Source organism: Ahaetulla prasina, chromosome 5, assembly GCF_028640845.1.
Source record: "Ahaetulla prasina isolate Xishuangbanna chromosome 5, ASM2864084v1, whole genome shotgun sequence".
In the NCBI taxonomy this organism is placed as follows: domain Eukaryota; kingdom Metazoa; phylum Chordata; class Lepidosauria; order Squamata; family Colubridae; genus Ahaetulla; species Ahaetulla prasina.
The window spans coordinates 4,345,459-4,367,055 of NC_080543.1; the positions used below are offsets into that span (position 1 = coordinate 4,345,459).

The window sequence follows — 21,597 nt, forward strand, 5'->3', positions numbered from 1 at the left end:
AGTCAAGGTCAGCATCAACGCAACCTGAGAGCTCCTAGGGGGAAAAGGGAATGGAGTTGGCAGAGAGGGAGCTGGGGCCTCCCCAGGTATGGAGGTGGCTGAGGAGGAAAAGAGGAACAGCTGGGTCCAGTGCCTGACGCACAGATGCACAGAAGGCAGAGGAGAGGAGAGTAGTGGAAATCTATGGGCTGGTCCTTGGGACGGAAGAGCCACCGCTCCTGGTGAAACTCCAACCTAGCTCTGGGGATAAAAGGCAGGGGGCGAAGATGAATAGATGGGACAGACAACTCTTCATCTGCCTGCCGGATGGACTTGTTAGCCTGCGGTGAGAGAGGCTGCGGGCGCTTCTAATATCGGCAACATTGATTTAAATGATAGAGGGTTTGTCGTATTTGAAGAGCTGGGTCAGAACATCTATAAGCGAAGCAGGATTCACTTAACGACCGTGGCGATGTGTGTTCCACAGCAAAACAAAGCTGCAATGTCAGGCAGGGTCGCGCGATGACTCACTTAGTGACCACGTTGCTTACGGGCCGGAAGTTCCAGTCCGGATCGTGGTCGTACATTAAAGACTAACGGTATTAGGTAGGCGGCTTCTAACTCGAGGACATTAGACATTAGCCCTGCTCCAATGGAGGCTCTGCCCCAAACCCCCCCACCACCACCACCAAATCGTACCTTTGGTTTCATAGTAGACAACGCCGGCAAAATGGTTGATGCCAAAGTGAGTGTCGTGGCTGTTTTTCGGCGGGATGTAATTGATGTTCAGCTTGTGCTGAGAATTCAGCTTGTTGAGCATGGTGACGTCCGTTCCCTGCGTCGGTAAAAATGGGAATTAGGCAGGGGTGGGTGGGCTTCAAAAATTCTCTGCACGTGTTATGTCCCCCTCCCCACTTCACAGAGCTGTTCTGCCTCCTTCCCCACTTCAGAGCCACGAGCTGGCCTTCAGCCAGTGGATTCACGGCTCTTATCAGTCCTGGCAGAGAAATCGCAGCTGCCTGCCAAAGTTCAAACAAATGACTCACGTAGCGAGACTTTCAGCTCTTTTTGAAACGGTTCAGCTAAACTTTTGCTTCCCGTGGAGTGAGAGCAGTTCCAAAGCTCCTTATATATCCTGTGAGCCCCACCCTTCCTTTTGATGATGCCACCTCTCTAATCTTCTGAAGATTAGCGGGTCAAGCCAAGCTTGATTATTATTATTATCAGCTGGGTCTGAAGGCGTAGCCTGGGGAAGGGAGGAATCAGGGGATGACGGTCTCATTACGTCCTCCGACTGGTCTGGTTCTGGCTTCTGGAGCAGGGCCAAAGGCATCGGTGCTCCTGAGGTAAGCCTTACCGGCCCTTCCCCCTCACTCTCAGAGTCACTTTTGGGCATGGGGCCAGGTTCAGGGGCTGGAGTCACAAGAAGAGCAAATGCCAAGACGCATGTCTCCCAGTCTTTTTATTTGCTACAGATCTGATTTTCTTCAGTTGAGGAAATACTTGGCAGTGACCATGCAGAGGCCTGGCAAGTTCTGAGTCCGTTATCTCGTGTCCAAGATCCGTTGCCAAAACTCACTGACAAAGTCCGTTAACCCTCCAACAACCGAGCTGCAGTGCACCCTTGGTAGCTTTTTTGTCCGTCACAAGGGCCGCATGGCAGCTCCACCCACTTTTATACCCTGTGGGGTGTGGCTCAGTGACTCAGCAATCTCTGAGCCTGCCACACCTTTTCCTCTGCTGCGCACGCTTATCTTTTCATCGCCGCCTCGGATCAATCCAGGATTGATCGTCAGCAGCTGGGACTTGAGGCGTTGCCAGGGAGGAGGAGGATGTGGGAGAGGGAGGCCGTGTCAGCTCCTCCTCCTGGCCTGCAGCTGGAACTTGGGGCAGTGCCAGCGAGGAGGGTCCTGGCGAGGGAGGATTTGCTGGCTCCTTTCCCTCACTCTCCAAGTCACTCTCTTCCATGAGGACAGGCTCAGGGGGCGGAGTCACAACAGCACGGTTGCTGGATGGGCATGGCCAAGGTGGGTGTGGCCTAGTTGGCTCCTGCACCATGGCGGGGGGGCATTTTTGCCCTCCCTGGGCTCCAGAGGCTTTCCTCAAGCCTCCGGGAGGGCAAAAACGGCCTCCCCAGGCTCTGGAGGCCCTCTGGAGGCCCTCTGGAGGCCAGAAACGGGCCCATTTCTGGTCTTCCCGAACTTCCAGTAGGCCCGTTTTTCACCCTCCCTGAGCCTCCACGTGCTCCCTGCACTTACCTGCATCCAAAACAGGCAGCATGGGGACTCCTGGGAGGGGCGGGGCTGGGTGGACGAGGCCAGCCAGGAGTGGGATTTGGGGGTTTTCCAAACTGCACAGAATCATAGCTAGAGGTTCTCTCGAACCCTTGCAAACCCCGAGCAGCCCACCCCTGGAAATAAGGTTTCTATCATCCAAAAGCAGCTTTCATTTGTAACTCGGACATAACTGATCTGCAGGGGAAACATCTAACACAGGAGTGTCAAACTCTTGGCCCGGGGGCTGGATCCAGCCCACGGGGTGCTTAGATCTGGCCTGCAGAGCCACCCTGGAAACAGCGAATGACTGGCCCGTGGTGCTTCTCCCAGTGGGGAGGGGCCCTTCATTGTACCCCTGTGGCCTTACTCCCAAGTCGACCCTTGTTCTTTAGCTGTTCCCTTCGTCTGGCAACTCGGCGCATGCGCACACTGGGAACAGGCTCCAGCTGCTTGTCTGCATCACTGATGTCTGACTCTGAAGGCAGCTGATAACTGTCAGACGGCCCCGGCCCTCTCTCTGCCTCTGACGCAGAGCCCTCATCAGAGCCTTCCCCAGACTCCAGGACTGGCCCATGTTCCTCCCCAACCTCCTCACTGTCTGAATCTGCTGCCAGATCAGCTGGCGGGCCACAACAAAGAGCGGGGGAGGACTTAACGAGCCGTAAATGGAGCATGGTGGGGACGGGGGTAGACTTAAATCCCTCTGAAATTCGGCCAAACACCAACCTTGGGGAATTTGCTTTCCTCGTCAATCAGAGAGATTAAATTCATCGGTTTGATGGCGATCATATCCAGAGCGTCCTGATTGTCCGTGAATTCTATGTGCTGCCAGTTGATGTTTTCCAGGTTGTATTCTTCCTGCTCCAGTTTGAAGACGTGACGGACGAAGAACTGTTGCAGGTTCTCGTTGGCGAAATTAATGCAGAGCTGCTCGAAACTGGAGAGCGAAAACACAGATCCATTCGTTCAATATTTTTTTTTAATACCGCCTGTATTATTTTTTTTAAAAAAATAACTCGGGGGCCAGCAAATATACCTAACACAACTCGGTCCTCTTTCTGTTTTCCCCACAACAACAACCCTGTGAGGTGGGTTGGGCTGGGAGACAGACGGACTGGGGCAAAGTCGCTCAGCTGGTTCTTTTTCTTTCCCATCTTTGCTAGTAACCAGGCCTTCAGGTTCTGATGACTCCCATCAGAGATGGTATTCATACGGTTCAGACCGGTTCGGGAGAACCGGTAGTCTGCCCACCCGCCTGGGCTGGATGTTGTCCTATTTAGGTACGTTTTTGAGGCCCAGCGCATGGATGGAAGGCGTGTGTGTGAGCAAAGCACATACACGGAATGCGGGCAGGCGGGGCGAATCGACAGTAATAAAATGTGAAACCCACCACTGACTCCCTTCTTGTGCTCCAGTGGGTGGTAGGAATCAAAATGAGCTGAAGGCCCACCTACCAGCAAAGATGGGAAAGAAAAATAACTTAAAACACATCAAGGAATCCCTCAGAACGCGTGGTTATCCCAAGTGGGCCTTCATCAAATCTCAAAACAGACCCTATAAGAGCCCCCCTGTAACAGACAATGACGCGAACAATAAACGAAGCTGCGTTGCCATTCCGTACGTTGCAGGCATATCGGAAACGCTCAGGAGGATCTTCAGCCAACACAACATACGTGCACACTTCAAACCCAAGATGTTGTGCCTCGCTCGCTCCCCCCGCCGCAGCCGGGCCCCTCTTATCTCCTGCCGGATGCTGATAGTGCTGAAGAATGTCCTGCCATGCCTCCAGCCCCCAGCCCTGGCACCATGCCCAGACAAACCGAACAAACAAACCTCCCTCCGATAGCATGTACGCCTGAAGCCAGCCACGAGCTGGGATTACCAACAGCTGGAGACGAAACGATGCAATGGATAGATCCACGCTTCCGGAGAATGGAGAGCAGCAGATCAGGAGGACGGAAAGATACAGTGGACAGATCCCCGCTTCCGGAGAATGGAGAGGCGACGTCAGCAAAAGGAAGGCAGGGGCAGGCCTGGATAAATGCTGAGTCATGGAGCCACACCCCATGGAAGGGATCTGCTTTCTGGCATTCTCTGAGTCAGGCAAAGTCTAACTTGGATTGCTGAAGTCACTTCCTGGTCTCCTGCCTGCCTTGAGAACTCTGATAGGACTTTGGCAGAGGTACAGAGGCACGCCTGATACGGACTTCCCCGACCCGGCCGTCAGCGGAGGAGTGGGACACGACACAAGAAGACACTAAGGCACACAAGCTTGTTCCCCCCACACACACCAAGGATAAAACACCCAGACAGAAACTGAGCAACGTGGTCTATGCAGTACAAAGCAGTGAGACACGTGCAGATCTGTACATTGGAGAAACAAAACAGCCACTTCACAAACTCATGGCACAACATAGGAGAACAAACACATCAGGACCAGATTCAGCAGTCCCTCTGCATTCATAAGACACAGGCCGCTCTTTTGAAGACAACAAAGTCCATATTTTTGGACGGAGAGGACTGCTGGTTTGAGAGAGGGGTCAAAGAGGCCATGTAGGTCAAATTTGAACGGCCTTGTCTCAACAGAGGGGGAGGGATACAACATCATCTATCTCCAGTCAACAGCTTCAAGAAGGCCCCACACCCATTTTCAGCACTCAGGTGACCCTGAGGGCGCAGACAAACCTCCAAGTGGCCTCAACGACCCTCTAAAACAGGGGTCTCCAACCATGGCAACTTTAAGACTTGTGGACTTCAACCCCCAGAGTTCCTCAGCCAGCAAAGTTGAAGTCCACAAGTCTTAAAAGTTGCCAAGGTTGGAGAGCCCTGCTCTAAAAGGATGCAAAGGACCAGCTGTCTGCAAGGAATATAAATCCTTCCCTTCCCCCACCATCCAGTCAGAGCCGAAGAAGCCTCTTGGAGGAGAAGCAAAACGTCTTCAAAGAAAACCCAAAAAGTCCAGTTGCCTCTTTTTTTTTTTTTGACACCCTGTCTGAAGGAATGAATGGCTCCCTCTCCATCCCACCTGCCTTTGAGGAAACGTCTTACGCGGTTTCCTAGACCCTACAACCTGTTAACTGTGAAGTTCTCAAATCCAAAGATATCCAATAATCCGATGGATCGCCGGACGTTTTTGTTCTCGTGGGAAGGCGGCCGGTAAATGGCCGCGTTGATCTTCTCCACAATCCACACGAAAAGCCTGCCGTAAATGCCCTGGAAATTCAAAAAAGGGGGAAAACACAAGTCAATAAAATTTATTTCGGCTTCCCTTGAGAGCTGCTCCTCTTTATCTTGACTCTCTGGTTGTAGCTCAGTGTTTCTCAAACTCAGCTGCTTTAGGATGGATGGACTTCAACTCCCAGAATTCCACAGCCTGCATGAACTCTGGGTGTTGAAGTCCACCCATCTTGAAGTTTGTTTATTTATTTATTTATTTATTTATTTATTTATTTATTTATTTATTTATTTATTTATTTATTTATTTTGTCACAACAATATATGTAGGACTCATACAAAAGATTATATAGTATATAAACATATATGAGTAAATATAAGGAGGTATAAGCATATATATAGGAAGAAGAAAAGAAAAACAATAGGACAGGAACGGTAGGCACGTTTGTGCGCTTATGCACGCCCCTTATGGTCCTCTTAGGAATGGGGTGAGGTCAATAGTAGACAGTTTTTGGTTAAAGCTTTTAGGATTATGGGAAGAGACCACAGAGTCAGGTAAAGTATTCCAAGCACTGATGATTCTGTTACAGAAGTCATATTTTCTGCAATCTAGATTAAAGCGGTTGACATTAAGTTTAAATCTATTAGTTGCTCTAGTATTATTGCAATTAAAGCTGAAGTAGTCTTTAACAGGAAGGACATTACAATAGATGATTCTGTGAGCTAAGCTTAAGTCTTGTCAAGGCGACGGAGTTCCAAGTTTTCTAAGCCTAGGTTTTCGAGTCTGGTGGGATAGGGTATTCTATTGTTTTCAGAGGAATGGAGAACTCTTCTTGTAAAATATTTCTGGACACGTTCAATTGTATTGATGTCAGAGATGTGGTGAGGGTTCCAAGCAGGCGAGCTGTATTCTAGAATTGGTCTAGCAAATGTTTTATATGCTCTGGTTAGTAGTGTGGTGTTTTTGGAAAAGAAGCTACGCAAGATTAGGTTTACAACTCTTAGAGCTTTTTTTGCTATGTAGTTGCAGTGGGCTTTGGCACTTAGATCATTTGACAGGAAAACTCCAAGGTCTTTAACGGGATGGGGGTCGTCTGTAAGGTAATGTCCAAAGTTCGAGAAACACCGCACTAAAACCAGTGGGTTTCAGTCAGGGCTCTGTGGGAACTGCCCTATGGGGTAGAAAAATATATTCTCTCCCCATTTTTTTTCCTCATTTCTTTCTTTTTTCTTGTTGGGGTGGGAGTGTAGCACAGCATGGCAATTATAAACAAAATGTGGCTTCTAGGAGGCCTTAAAAGCTTATAAACTTGTTTGAAAGGAAGGAAGGGAAAAGTTAAAATGGGATGGAATGGGATGGGATGGGAAGGGAAAAGGGAAGGAAAGGAAGGGAAAGGAAGGGAAAGGAAAGGAAAGGAAAGGAAAGGAAGGGTAAGGAAAGGAAAGGAAAGGAAAGGAGTGTTGAAGAGTGGAAAGGAAAGGGAAGGGAAGGGATAGAAAAGGGAAGGAAGAGAAGGAAGGGAAGGAAGGAAGAGAAGGAAGGAAGGAAGGAATGTTGGAGAGTGAAAAGGAAAGGGAAGGGATAGAAAAAGGGAAGGGAGGAGGGAAGGAAAGGGACGGAAAAAAAGGGAAAAAGGGAAAGGATAGGAAAGGAAAGGAAAGGAGGAAAGGAAAAGAAGGGAGAAAAGGAAAAAGGGAAGGAAAAAGAAAAGGAAAAAATGGAAAGAAAAAGAAAGGAAATGAGAGGGGAGGGGAGGAGAATAGGGGAGGTAGAGGAGAAGGAGAAGGAGAAGAAAAAGAAAGGGAAAGAAAAGAAAGGAAAGGAAAAGAAAGGAAAGGAAGGAAGGAGGAGGGAAGGAAGGAAGGAAGAGAAGGAAGGAAGGAAGGAAAAGAAAGGAAAGGAAAGAAAGGAGGAAAGGAATGAAAAGGAAAACGAGAAGGAAGGGAAAAGAAAGACAAAAGTGCAGGAAAGTATTAAGAAACAACTTCTGATTTTCTTTCTCAGCATTTACAAGTATAAACGTAAATTGACCTCTTGCTCTGCAGTTACAACATTGCTTTCACCTTTTTTTAAAATAATCTATTATTTTTTCTAGTCGTAAAAACCATACATCATAAATTCACTTTCATGCAAAAAGTCCAGAAAGGGTTTCCAATCTTTAAGATCTGGTCCTCTGTCTCTCTGTCTCTCTGTCTCTCTCTCTCTCTCTCTCTCTCAGAATCTTGGGACATGTAGTTTTTCTGAAGAGGGCAAAAAATAAAATGGAGGAACATAGCAGCGGACAATGCAAAATTCACCTTCACGAAGGCATCTCTGACATCTATGGCCTGCTCCATGCTGAGAGGCGTGGAAACGGTCTCTCCTCTGGTTATGATAGTCCGGCTAGTGAGACAGTTCATCAGATCCTGAGGCTCAACCTAGAAAGCATGAAAGGGAAAAAGTCACATGGAATAGAATAGAATAGAATAGAATAGAATAGAATAGAATAGAATAGAAAATAGGAATAGAATAGAATAGAATAGAATAGAATAGAATAAAATAGAATAGAATAGAAAATAGGAATAGAATAGAATAGAATAGAATAGGAAATGGGAAGAGAAGAGAAGACAAAATAGAATAGAATATAGAATATATTCTATATAGAATATAGAATATAGGCCGCGGTGTGGCTCAGACTGGTAAGACAGTCTGTTATTAATAGCAGCTGCCTGCAATTACTGCAGGTTCAAGCCCCACCAGGCCCAAGGTTGACTCAGCCTTCCATCCTTTATAAGGTAGGTAAAATGAGGACCCAGATTGTTGGGGGGGCAATAAGTTGACTTTGTATATAAATATACAAATAGAATGAGACTATTGCCTTACAAAATGTAAGCCGCCCTGAGTCTTCGGAGAAAGGCAGGATATAAATGTAAAAAAAAGAAAAAAAAGAATAGAAAATAAAATAAAATAGAATATAGAATAAAATAGTAGAATAGAATAGAACAGAAAATGAATACAATAGAAAGAATAGAATAGAATAAAACAAAATGAACAGAATAGAATAGAAAGAATTGAATAGAAAATAGAATAAAATAATAGAATAGAACAGAACAGAAAATGAATAGAATAGAATAGAACAAAAAGAATAGAATAGAATAGAATAGAAAATAGAATAAAATAGAATAAAATGGAAAATAGAAGAATAGAATAGAATAGAATAGAATAGAATAGAAACAGGAAGAGAAGGGAAGAGAAGAGAAAATAGAATAGAAAATAGAATAAAATAGTAGATTAGTACAGAGTAGAACAGAAAATGAATAGAATGGAATGGAATGGAATGGAACGGAATAGAACAGAATAACAGAGTTGGAAGGGACCTTAGAGGTCTTCTAGTCCAACCCCCTGCTCAAGAACCTATACCATTTCAGACAAGTCCCGTGATGACAAACCTATGGGATGCGTGCCCTCTCTGCAGGCACGCAAGCCCTCACCCCAGTTTAGCTCCACCGCGCATGTACACACGCCTCCCACCGGCCAACTGATTTTTGGGTCTCTACCGCACATGCCCGGGGTGGGGGGAAAGGGGGCATGCGGGAGACACATGTGCATGCGCAGGGGAGCGGGGGGAGCGCAGGGGTTCACACGCACATACACGAGTGGGCAGGGCGCGCGTGTGAGCATTGCATTATGGGTTATAAGTGCAGGGAGGTCTAGTGAACCCAAAACGGGACGTGCGGTACTGCCCCCCCCGTCCGTTTTTGCTTCCAGGAGGCTGCAGGGAGGCCTACTAGGCCCAAAACGGGACGCAGGGGAATGCACGGGGGGGGGGTCACACGCACATGCGCAGGGGTGTGTGGGGCATGCATGGGGTTGAACACGCATTGTATTGTGTCGCTTTTGACACGCAACAACAAAAAGGTTAGCCATCACTGATCTAGACTCTTCTTAAAGAGTTCTCTTGCTCTCTTCCCTCAGTGAAGTCAGGTGGGCAGCCACACTGCAGAAATTTGCAGAAGTAGTAGCCGAAAAAAATATTAACGGTGGCATGCATAGCCATATCAGTGGGCACGCGGACTCAGCTCCGGCCCCACCGGATGTTGGCAAACGGGCCGTTTCTGGCCTCTGGAGGGCCTCCAGGGGAGTGGGGAAGGCCGTTTTTGCCCTCCCCAGACTCCTAGGGAGGCTCTGGAGCCAGGTGAGAGAGAAAAACGGGCCTACTGGGGCATCGCGTGTCAAAAGTGGGGGGAGGGGGGTCGCATGCGCAGGGGCGGGGCACATAGAATTATGGGTGTGGGCATGTGCGTGCGCAACCGCCCCCCCCCCACCCTTCCTGGCATGCGATGGTAAAAAGGTTAGCCATCACTGGCCTAGGCCAGGGGGTCTGCAAACTTGGCTCTTTTAAGACTTGTGGACTTCAACTCCCAGAGTCCCTCAGCCAACAAAGCTGGCTGAGGAATTCTGGGAGTTGAAGTCCACAAGTCTTAAAAGAGCCAAGTTTGCAGACCCCTGGCCTAGGGTATCTATCCCAGCCTTGATATCTTTAAGATGTACGGACTTCAACTCCCAGAATTCCCCAGGCTGCACAAAATAAATGCTATGATAGCATTCCTTGTGACCAACCCAAATTTATGAGTTTTCTTTGCGTTGTTTTTTTTTGGCAGAGAGTGTTAAGCGAATACCACAGTTCTTAAAGTGAACCAACGGTTCTGTAGGGCTGCAGTTTTGCTGTTAACCAAACTACAGGTTGTTCCTCGACTTATGGCCATAATTGAGGTCCAAACCTCTGTTGCTAAAGGAGGTGTGCAGTAAATGGGGCCTCATTTTACGACCTCTTAAAACCTGAAACAAGGACTTCCTGATAGGGAGAACTTCTAGGAATTCTGGGAGTTGAAGTCCGCAAGTCTTAAAGTTATCAGGAATTCTGGGAGTTGAAGTCCGCAAGTCTTAAACTTGCTAAGTGGCATGGCTGGCTGAGGAATTCTGGGAGTTGAAGTCCGCAAGTCTTAAACTTGCTAAGTGGCATGGCTGGCTGAGGAATTCTGGGAGTTGAAGTCCGCAAGTCTTAAACTTGCTAAGTGGCATGGCTGGCTGAGGAATTCTGGGAGTTGAAGTCCGCAAGTCTTAAACTTGCTAAGTGGCATGGCTGGCTAAGGAATTCTGGGAGTTGAAGTCTGCAAGTCACAAAGGGGCCATTGTACCCCACCTGTACTGTAAGTGGAGCTTCCTGCAGCTTCTAGCTAAGCAAGAAGGGAGAGAATCCAGCTCACCTCCAGCAACAACGCAGCCGTTATCAAGGACGCAGAATGGACAACCTCACAAGCGTCGAGATTGTCGTAATTCCGGGCTGCAGAGAGAGAAGCAGAAACAAACTGGTCTCGTAGAAGTGGGACTGGGGTTTTGCTCTCAGTTTATATACAAGAGGCTTGTTTGCACAGATTAACCCCACTCGCTTCTAGTCCTGATAATGTTACCTAGTTGGGTAATGAAACGTCTTCAAGAAAACAACCAAACTATCGTGTCCCACTCCTCCGCTGACGGCCGGGTCAGGGAAATCCGAATCAGGTGTGCCTCTGCAGCTCTGCCCAAAGTCCTAGCAAAGTCCTCAGAGCAGGCAGGAGACCAGTAAGTGACTTAAGCAAGATAAGTTCGACTTTGCCTGACTCAGAGACTGCCAGAAAGCAGGTCCTTTATATAGGCCATGGGGTGTGGCTCCATGACTCAGCACTTATCCAGGCCTGCCCCTCCCTTCCTTCTGTTGCCTCCGCCTATCCAGTCTTCTGATGCGAGGGTCACTCCAATCAGCAGCTGTTGGAAGTAAACTTTCCTCAGGCTCACATGCTGTGGAGGAGGGGGAGGGGTCTAGCTGCTCCGTTTGCCTGGGCATGGAGCCAGGGCTGGGGCCGGGGGGTGCTCCTTCTTCTGCAGCTTGTCTGGGCATGGAGCCAGGGCTGGGGCCGGGGGGTGCTCCCTCCTCTGCAGCCTGCTTGGGCATGGAGCCAGGGCTGGGACCGGGAGGTGCCCCCTCCTCTGCAGCTTGTCTGGGCATGGAGCCAGGACTGGGGCCGGGAGGCATACATTCCTCAGTGTTCGGGAGCAGATAAGAAGGCCCCGGCTGCGGTGAGAGCGGACAAGACACAACACAAACTCAGAGAGCAACAAGGACCCCAAAATCCTCCCCCTCCTTCCCCCCACCAATAATCCCAGCTCCCTACTAGCACGTCTCCTAGTTGAGTAATGAAACATCTGCAAGAAAACAACTAAGCTCAGAGAACACCAAAGACCTCACAGTCCTCCTCCTTTCCACAACCCCTTTCCCTTCTAACACTGATGATATTATCTAGTTGGGTAATGAAACGTCTGCAAGAAAACAACCAAACTATCGTGTCCCACTCCTCCGCTGACGGCCGGGTCAGGGAAATCCGAATCAGGCGTGCCTCTGCAGCTCTGCCAAAGTCCTAGCAAAGTCCTCAGAGAAGGCAGGAGACCAGTAAGTGACTTCAGCAAGATAAGTTCGACTTTTGCCTGACTCAGAGAATGCCAGAAAGCAGATCCTTTATATAGGCCATGGGGTGTGACTCCATGACTCAGCACTCATTAAGGCCTGCCCCTCCCTTCCTTCTGTTGCCTCCGCCTATCCAGTCTTCTGATGCGAGGGTCACTCCAATCAGCAGCTGTTGGAAATAAACTTTCCTCAGGCTCACATGCTGTGGAGGAGGGGGAGGGGTCTAGCTGCTCCGTTTGCCTGGGCATGGAGCCAGGGCTGGGGCCGGGGGATGCTTCCTCCTCTGCAGCCTGCTTGGGCATGGAGCCAGGGCTGGGGCCGGGAGGTGCCCCCTCCTCTGCAGCTTGTCTGGGCATGGAGCCAGGACTGGGGCCGGGAGGCATACATTCCTCCGTGTTCGGGAGCAGATAAGAAGGCCCCGGCTGCGGTGAGAGCGGACAAGACACAACACAAACTCAGAGAGCAACAAGGACCCCAAAATCCTCCCCCTCCTTCCCCCCACCAATAATCCCAGCTCCCTACTAGCACGTCTCCTAGTTGAGTAATGAAACATCTGCAAGAAAACAACTAAGCTCAGAGAACACCAAAGACCTCACAGTCCTCCTCCTTTCCACAACCCCTTTCCCTTCTAACACTGATGATATTATCTAGTTGGGTAATGAAACGTTTGCAAGAAAACAACCAAGCTCAGAGAGCAACAAGGACCCCACAATCATTCTCCTCCTCCTCCTCCTCTTCCTCCTCCTCCTCCTCCTCCTCCTCTTCCTCCTCCTCCTCCTCCTCTTCTTCTTCCTCCTCCTCCCCCTCCTCCTCCTTTCCACAACCTCTTCCCTGTCTACCACTGATGATATTACCTACTTGGGTAATAAAACGTCTGCAAAGAAAACAACCGAATTCTGAGACCACCGAGGACCCCTCATTTCAACCCTGACCAACACATATTCTCCTTTATCGGTAACAACGAAGGGGAAAGGGGGAAACGTTGCAAAACGGTGGTAGAATTCCTACTCCGTTGCTTCCCGTTAAGAGAGACGTTACCTTCATATCGCAGGTTTCCCATATGCAAGATGGAGGCCAGAAGTTTGCAGATTTCCCAGTTCTCCGTGTCGGTGAACATCAGGACTTTCATGGCCGCCCGGATGTTGGAGTATTCTTTGCTATCGTCTCTACCGTCACAAGTAATGCAGTTGCCCTAGTAGTGCAAGACAGCGCGTGCAAAGCATTAGTGAGCCTGACACCTGACATCTCTGGTCCATTCTATTCTATACCATTCCAAGAATGGAAGGGAATAGAATAGAATAGAATAGAATAGAATAGAATAGAATAGAATAGAATAGAATAGAATAGAATAGAATAGAATAGAATAGAATAGAATAGAATCAGAAAGAAGAATGGAATAGAAGAGAAGAGAAGAGAAGAGAAGAAGAAAGAAGAAAGAAGAATGGAATGGAATTGAATGGAATGGAACAGAAAATTGGAGTGGAATGGAATGGAATGGGATAGAATAGAATAGAATAGAATCAGAAAGAAGAGTGAGTGGAATAGGAATAGGAATAGGAAAGGAATAGAATAATAGAAATAGAAAAGGAATAGAATAATAGGAATAGGAATGGAATAGAATAGAATAGAATAGAATAGAATAGAATAGAATAGAATCAGGGATAGAATAGAAATAGAAATAGAATCAGAAAGAAGAATAGAATGGAATGGAATGGAATGGAATCAAATCAAATCAAATCAAATCAGAAAGAAGAATGGAATGGAATGGAATAGAATAGAATAGAACAGAATAGAATCAGAAAGAAGAATGGAATGGAATGGAATAGAATAGAATAGAATAGAATAGAATAGAATAGAATAGAATAGAATAGAAGCAGGAAGAAGAATGGAATAGATAGGATAGAATAGAATAGAATAGAATAGAATAGAATAGAATAGAATAGAATAGAATAGAATAGAATAGAATAGAATAGAATAGAATAGAATAGAAGAATGGAATGGAAGAGAATAGAATAGAATAGAAATAGAAATAAAATAGAAATAGAAATAATAGAAATAAAATAGAAATAGAATAACAGAATTGGAAGGGACCTTGGAGGTCTTCTAGTCCAACCCCCTGCTCATGCAGGAAATCCTACACCATTTCAGACAAATGATTAACCAATCTCTTCTTAAAAACTCCCAGCGTTGGAGCATTTACAACTTCTGGAGGCAGATTGTTCCACTGGTTAATTATTCTAACTGTCAGGAAATTTCTCCTTAGTTCTAAGTTGCTTCTCTCCTTGATGAGTTTCCACCCATTGCTTCTTGTTCTACCCTCAGGTGCTTTGGAGAATAGCTTGACTCCCTCTTCTTTGTGGCAGCCCCTGAGATATTGGAAGACTGCTATCATGTCTCCCCTAGTCCTTCTTTTCATTAAACTAGGCATACCGAGTTCCTGCAACCGTTCTTCATATGTTTTAGCTTCCAGTCCCCTAATCCTCTTGGTTGCTCTTCTCTGCACTCTTTCTGGAGTGTCTTTTTTCAGCTCTTCTCCACTTTTATCGATCCCGTGTGGTCACGTGGTTGTTGGGTCATGTGAGCAGCTGGTCATGCCATATGACGTGCCATGTGACCGGCTGGTGATGTCGTGTGAAGGTCACTAAACGAAGAGTGTGGTCAGTGCCATCGTTGGTTGGTCACTGATTGGACATGGAACCTTAAGGGGTGCCTAAGTTGACTTCGTGTTGACACGTTGATTGATCGGTCCATAGAACACCAAGCTTCGATACCAGGCGTGCGGTGGCGTGGCATGTCACATGGCACGATCAACCGGGCACATGACCCACCAAGCATGTGAGATTGGTAAAAACGGAGAAGAACTGAACATTGGAATACTGCATTCAGTTTTGGTCGCCACGATGTAAAAAGAATGCGGAGACTCCAGAAAGAGTGCAGAGAAGAGCAACAAAGATGATTAAGGGACTGGAGGCTAAAACATATGAAGAACGGTTGCAGGAACTGGGTATGTCTAGTTTAATGAAAAGAAGGACATGGGGAGACAGGATAGCAACCTTCCAATATCTCAGGGGTTGCCACAAAGAAGAGGGAGTCAAGCTATTCTCCAAAGTACCTGAGGGTAGAACAAGAAGCAATGGGTGGAAACTAATCAAGGAAAGAAGCAACTTAGAACTAAGGAGAAATTTCCTGACAGTGAGGACAATTAACAGGTGGAACAGCTTGCCACCAGAAGTTGTGAATGCTCCAACACTGGAAATTTTTAAGAAAATGTTGGATAACCATTTGTCTGAAATGGTGTAGGGTTTCCTGCCTGCGCAGGGGGTTGGACTAGAAGACCTCCAAGGTCCCTTCCAACTCTGATATTATTATTATCATTATTATTAAAGAACACAAGACACTTCAGCCATTTTGCCAAATCTGACACAATCTTTTTGTTTAAGTTTATTACAATTATTCTCTTTCAATGTACTAGAATAGAATAGAATAGAATAGAATAGAATAGAATAGAATAGAATAGAATAGAATTTTATTGGCCAAGTGTGATTGGACACACAAGGAATTTGTCTTGGTGCATATGCTCTCAGTGTACATAAAAGAAAAGATACGTTCATCAAGGTACAACATTTACATCTTGCTGTCAAATATATTCCCAAATATTTAACCTTATTTGTGATCTGCATCTCTGATCTTTCTACTAGTTCAATTTTTTGCTTCGTTAACCTATTTTTTTGTTAAAATCTTCATTTTATCTTTATTGAAGGGCCGGTTTAGCTCACGCTGGTAAAAGCCTGTTATTAAGGCTTATTAAGAACACAGTAGCCTGCAATTACTGCAGGTTCGAGCCCGGCCCAAGGTTGACTCAGCCTTCCATCCTTTATAAGGTAGGTAAAATGAGGACCCAGATTGTTGGGGGGGCAATAAGTTGACTTTGTAAAAAATATACAAATAGAATGAGACTATTGCCTTATACACTGTAAGCCGCCCTGAGTCTTCGGAGAAAGGGCGGGGTATAAATGTAAACAAAAAAAAAAAATTTATTTACAACATTTCAGCCAAAGTCCCGTTGAGGATGTCGCCTAGCCTGGTGGCGAAACATTCGGAAACTAAACAGCAAGCTAGGGGAACAACAAACCATCATCAACATCTACCACCCGAGCTACAAATATTTTCTATCTTGGCTTAGTTTATGACAAGGATGCAGCCTGGCTCGCTTAGGGTTCCGTGCAGAAAAAGGGAGAATCAAAAAAATTACTTCTTTTTTTTTAACCTCTTACCATGGAAAGATAGTTATAATCCGTTGCTTTCTTAAGTCCCAGCATTTTTTTCTGCTCCGAACTCATTCCTTTCAGCATGCAGTAAAATATGTGATAGTTTCTCTCATCTTGAGCCTGAGGAAAAAGAGAAAAAGGAAACCTTAGGACATAGAATAACAGATTTGGAGGGGACCTTGGAGATCATCTAGTCCATCTAGTCATCTAGGCTTAAAGTTGCCAAGGTTGGAGACCCCTGTTCTAGTCCAACTCCTTCCTCAAGCAGCAAATCATATTCGAGTGATGGTTACCCTTTTTGTTGCACCCACAACTTCTGGTGGCAAGTAGTTCCAGTGGTTAATTGTTTTCACTATTAGGAATATTCCCCTTAGTTTTAGCTTGCTTCTCTCCTGGTTTAATTTCCATCCGTTGCTTCTTGTCTGTCTTTGTTTTAATAATCAGATCTGGATTATCTCCTTCCCAACGGTCCTGCGAGGTAGCACACCATCCAAGCAGCACAGCTCCCCACTGCCTTGCTGAGAAGGTGGGTGGCATGGATACAGTCGGTCTTCAACTTATGACCACAATTGAGCCCGAATTTTCGGTTGTCAAGCAAGGCAGTTGTTCAGTAAGCGTTGCCCCGTTGTTACGACCTCTCTTGCCACGGTTGCTAAGCGAATTGCTGCCATTGTTAAGTTAGTAATGCGGTGGCCAAGTGAATCTGGGTTACTTGTCAGCGGGTCGCAAAAGGGGATCACGTGAACCAAGTATAGTACAACCGTCATAACTACGAGTCAGTTGGCAAGTGTCCGTATTTTGATTTTCACACAGTTGTGTGAAAAACAGCTGTAAATCATTTTTTTCAATGTCGTCATAGCTTTGAACGGTCACTGAATGAACGGTCATATTTCGAGGACTACCTGTACACCTAAGGGGGGTGTCTGTAAGGTATCCTTACCTGTCGACAGACGCGGGATTTCTCCAAAAGGTACTGCTCGATTTTAGCTCCCTCTATCGCTCCTCGCTTGTTGAAATGGATGTCGATGTATTTCCCAAAGCGGCTGGAGTTGTCGTTACGGATGGTCTTCGCGTTCCCAAAAGCTAACACAGGACAGACAGACAAAGGATTGAACTAAGCCCTTTCTTCCAAACCAGGTTTAAATGGGGCATTGGATCCAATAAAGATCTATAGAATAGAATAGAATAGAATAGAATAGAATAGAATAGAATAGAATAGAATAGAATAGAATTGAATTGAATTGAATTGAATTGAATTAAGAATAGGATGGGATGGGATGGGATGGGATGGGATGGGATGGGATGGGATGGGATGGGATGGGATGGGATGGGATGGATTGGAATGGAATGGAATAGGAATAGGAACAGAACAGAACAGAACAGAACAGAATTAAGAATAGGATAGGATAGGATAGGATAGGATAGGATAGGATAGGATAGGATAGGATAGGATAGGATAAAATAGAATTAAGAATAGGATAGAATAGGATAGGATAGGATAGGATAGGATGGGATGGGATGGGATGGAATGGAATGGAATGGAATGGAATGGAATGGGAATGGGAATAGGAATAAGAACAGAACAGAACAGAACAGAACAGAACAGAATAGAATAGAAGCAGAAAGAAGAATAGAATAAAATGGAATGGAATGGAATGGGATGGGATGGGATGGGATGGAATAGGAATAGGAATAGAATAGAATAGAATAGAACAGAACAGAATTAAGAATAGGATAGGATAGGATAGGATAGGATAGGATGGGATGGGATGGGATGGGAAGGGAATAGGAATAGGAATAGGAATAGGAATAGGAATAGGAATAGGAATAGGAATAGGAATAAGACTAGACTAGACTAGACTAGACTAGACTAGACTAGACTAGACTAGACTAGACTAGAATAGAATAGAATAGAATAGAATAGAATAGAATAGAACAGAATTAAAAATAGAATAGAATTAAAAATAATGGAATGGAATAGAAAAGGACTGTTACATTAAAACAATCATGTTTTAAACCACCCAAAAGTTTAGAATAGTGAATAACAGAGCTGGAAGGGACCTCGGAGGTCTTCTAGTCCAACCCACTGCTCAAGCAGGAGACCCTATACCTGTCATGGAGGACCTATGACACATATGCCAGAGGTGGCATGCCGAGAACCTCTCTGTGGGCACGTGTGCCATTGCCAGCTGCTCTTCTGGTTTCCAGCGCGTGCATGTGTGCCAGCCAGCTGATCTTTGTGCGTGCCTGGAGCCCGAAGACCAGCTGGCTGGTGCGCAGGTCTGAGTTTCCAAGGCTCTGGTGTGCGCAAAGACCAGCTGGCCAGCGTGTAATGTGCGCACCGGAAACCAGAACACCAGCTGGTTTCCAAGTTTCCGGAGCTCTGGCGCACACACCCGTGTTGCGGTTTGGGCACTCGATGCCAAACAGGTTCGCCATCCCTGCCCTATACCATCCGAGACAAATCTCTTCTTAAAAATTTCCAGTGTTGGAGCATTTACAACTTCTGGAGGCAAGTTGTTCCACTGATTCATTGTTCTCACTGTCAGGAAACTTCTCCTAAGTTGCTTCTCTCCTTGATTAGTTTCCACCCATTGCTTCTTGTCCTGCCCTCAGGTGCTTTTTGGAGAATAGCTTGACCCCCGTCCTCTCTGTGGCAGCCCCTCCAATATTGGAAGACTGCAATCATGTCTTCCCTAGTCCTTCTTCTCATTAAACTTTAACTTTAAAGAAGTTTAATGTTTAACTTCTCATTAAACATTAAACGTCTCATTAAACTCTTGCGTAGCTTCTTCTCCAAAAACACTACACTACTAACCAGAGCATATAAAACATTTGCTAGACCAATTTTTGAATACAGCTCAACTGTCTGGAACCCATACCACATTTCTGACATCAGTACAATTGAGCGTGTCCAGAAATATTTTACAAGAAGAGTTCTCCACTCCTCTGAATACAACAAAAAGTCTTATGCCACCAGACTTGAAATCCTGGGTTTAGAAAATTTAGAACTACACCGCCTTCGACATGACCTGAGTTTAACTCATAGAACTCATTGCCTTCCATTGAGGACCTGTATACTGCACGAATCAAGAAGAGGGCCGTGAAAATATTTGCAGATCCCTCGCATCCTGGACATAAACTGTTTCAACTCCTACCCTCAAAACGACGCTATAGAGCATTGCACACCAGAACAACTAGACACAAGGACAGTTTTTCCCCGAAGGCCATCACTCTGCTAAACAAATAATTCCCTCAACACTGTCAGACTATTTACTGAATCTGCACTACTATTAATCGTTTCATAGTTCCCATCAGCAATCTCTTTCCACTTATGACTGTATGACTATAACTTGTTGCTGGCAATCCTTATGATTTATATTGATATATTGATCATCAATTGTGTTGTAAATGTTGTACCTTGATGAACGTATCTTTTCTTTTATGTACACTGAGAGCATATGCACCAAGACAAATTCCTTGTGTGTCCAATCACACTTGGCCAATAAAATTCTATTCTATTCTATTCTATTCTATTCTATTCTATTCTATTCTATTCTATTCTATTCTATTCTATTCTAGAATCATCTATTACAATGTCTTTCCTGTCGAAGACTACTTCAGCTTCAATTGCAACAATACACGAGCAAACAATAGATTTAAGCTTAATGTTAACCGTTTCAATCTTGATTGCAGAAAATATGACTTCAGTAACAGAGTTGTTAATACTTGGAATACACTATCTGACTCTGTGGTCTCTTCCCAAAATCCCCAAAGCTTCAACCAAAAACTGTCTACTATTGACCTCACCCCATTCCTAAAAGGTCCGTAAGGGACATGCATAAGAGCACAAGCATGCCTACTGTTCCTGTCCTATTGTTTCCTTTCATTATATCCAATTAATATAGTTATTACATACTTATGCTTATATATATGTTTATATATTGTATAGTTATCTCATGCTTATGCTTATATATACTGTATGACAAAATAAATAAATAAATCTGTTATTAATACAGCTGCTTGCAATTACTGCAAGTTCAAGTCCCACCAGGCCCAAGGTTGACTCAGCCTTCCCTCCTTTATAAGGTAGGTAAAATGAGGAGCCAGATTGTTGGGGGCAATAAGTTGACTTTGTATATATATATATATATATATATATATATATATATATATATATATATATATATATATATATATATATATATATATATATATATATATATATATATATATATATATATATACAAAAGGATGAAGACTATTGCTAACATAGTGTAAGCCGCCCTGAGTCTTTGGAGAAGGGCGGGATATAAATGCAAATAAAAATAAATAAATAAATAAATAAAACTAGACATACCCAAAAACAAAATACCAGAGTTAGAAGGGACCTTGGAGGTCTTCTAGTCCAACCCCCTGCCCAGGCAGGAAACCCTACACCACTTCAGACAAAATGGTTCTTCAACATCTTCTTAAAAACTTTCAGTGTTGGAGCATTCACAACTCCTGCAGGCAAGTCGTTCCACTTATTAACTGTTATAAACATTCTAACTGTCAGGAAATTTCTCCTTAGTTCTAAGTTGCTTCTCTCCTTGATTAGTTTCCATCTATTGCTTCTTGTTCTGCCTTCAGGTGCTTTGGAGAATAGCTTGACTCCCTCTTCTTTGGGGCAGCCCCTGAGATATTGGAACACTGCTGTCATGTCTCCCCTGGTCCTTCTTTTCATTAATCATACCCAGTTTCTGCAACTGTTTTAGCCTCCAGTCCCCTAATCCTCTTGGTTGCTCTTCTCTGCACTCTGTATTCCACGACTGATGGATGGGTTACAGTTGCAGATTTCTGCATATCAACTTAACCAGCATGGTCAAAGAAACAGAGCGACAGTGGCCCAATGTTGGTTAGTTGGTCTCTTGAAGGCTCTGGAGTCAGATCAGAGTTATCATCTACTCATCTTTTGTGCCCAAAGTTACTTTTTCTGTGCCAGGCGGAAAAACTCACCTTCCAAGATAGGGTTGGCTTCCAGAACCTGCTGTTCGATCCAGGAATGCTGACCACTGATGGCCGCCAGGAACTGGAGGATCAGCTTCGTGCTTTCGGTTTTTCCCGCGCCCGACTCACCGCTGCGAGAACAAAAAAAAAAATATATTTTTTTTTTAAAAAGTGTACAGGTAATTTTCAACTTACGACCACAACTGAGCCCCAGATTTCGGTGGCTAAGTGATACATTTGTTAAGTGAGTTTTGACCTGTGTTGTGACCTTTTTTTGCCCAGTTGATAAATGAACACTATAGTTAACGGAATAACAGAGTTGGAAGGGACCTTGGAGGTCTTCTAGTCCAACCCCCTCCTCAAGCAGGAAACCCCACACCACTTCAGATAAACGGTTGTCCAATCTCTTCTAAAAAACTTCCAGTGTTG

At 45.3% G+C, this 21,597-nt stretch overlaps 1 protein-coding gene across 1 annotated transcript in view; it reads right to left on the bottom strand.

The window, feature by feature from the left end:
- The window catches only part of MYO7A (myosin VIIA), a 139,980-nt gene that overhangs the window by 104,135 nt on the left and 14,248 nt on the right, over positions 1 to 21,597 (bottom strand). Inside the window, exons 5-13 of the mRNA XM_058185114.1 lie at positions 21,178 to 21,299; positions 17,120 to 17,262; positions 16,186 to 16,299; positions 12,950 to 13,103; positions 10,677 to 10,753; positions 7,728 to 7,847; positions 5,326 to 5,468; positions 2,982 to 3,192; positions 679 to 814 (exon numbers count right to left, since the gene is read on the bottom strand). Coding sequence (XP_058041097.1) covers positions 679 to 814; positions 2,982 to 3,192; positions 5,326 to 5,468; positions 7,728 to 7,847; positions 10,677 to 10,753; positions 12,950 to 13,103; positions 16,186 to 16,299; positions 17,120 to 17,262; positions 21,178 to 21,299 — 1,220 coding nt within the window. The remainder of the gene's footprint in view (positions 1 to 678; positions 815 to 2,981; positions 3,193 to 5,325; positions 5,469 to 7,727; positions 7,848 to 10,676; positions 10,754 to 12,949; positions 13,104 to 16,185; positions 16,300 to 17,119; positions 17,263 to 21,177; positions 21,300 to 21,597) is intronic.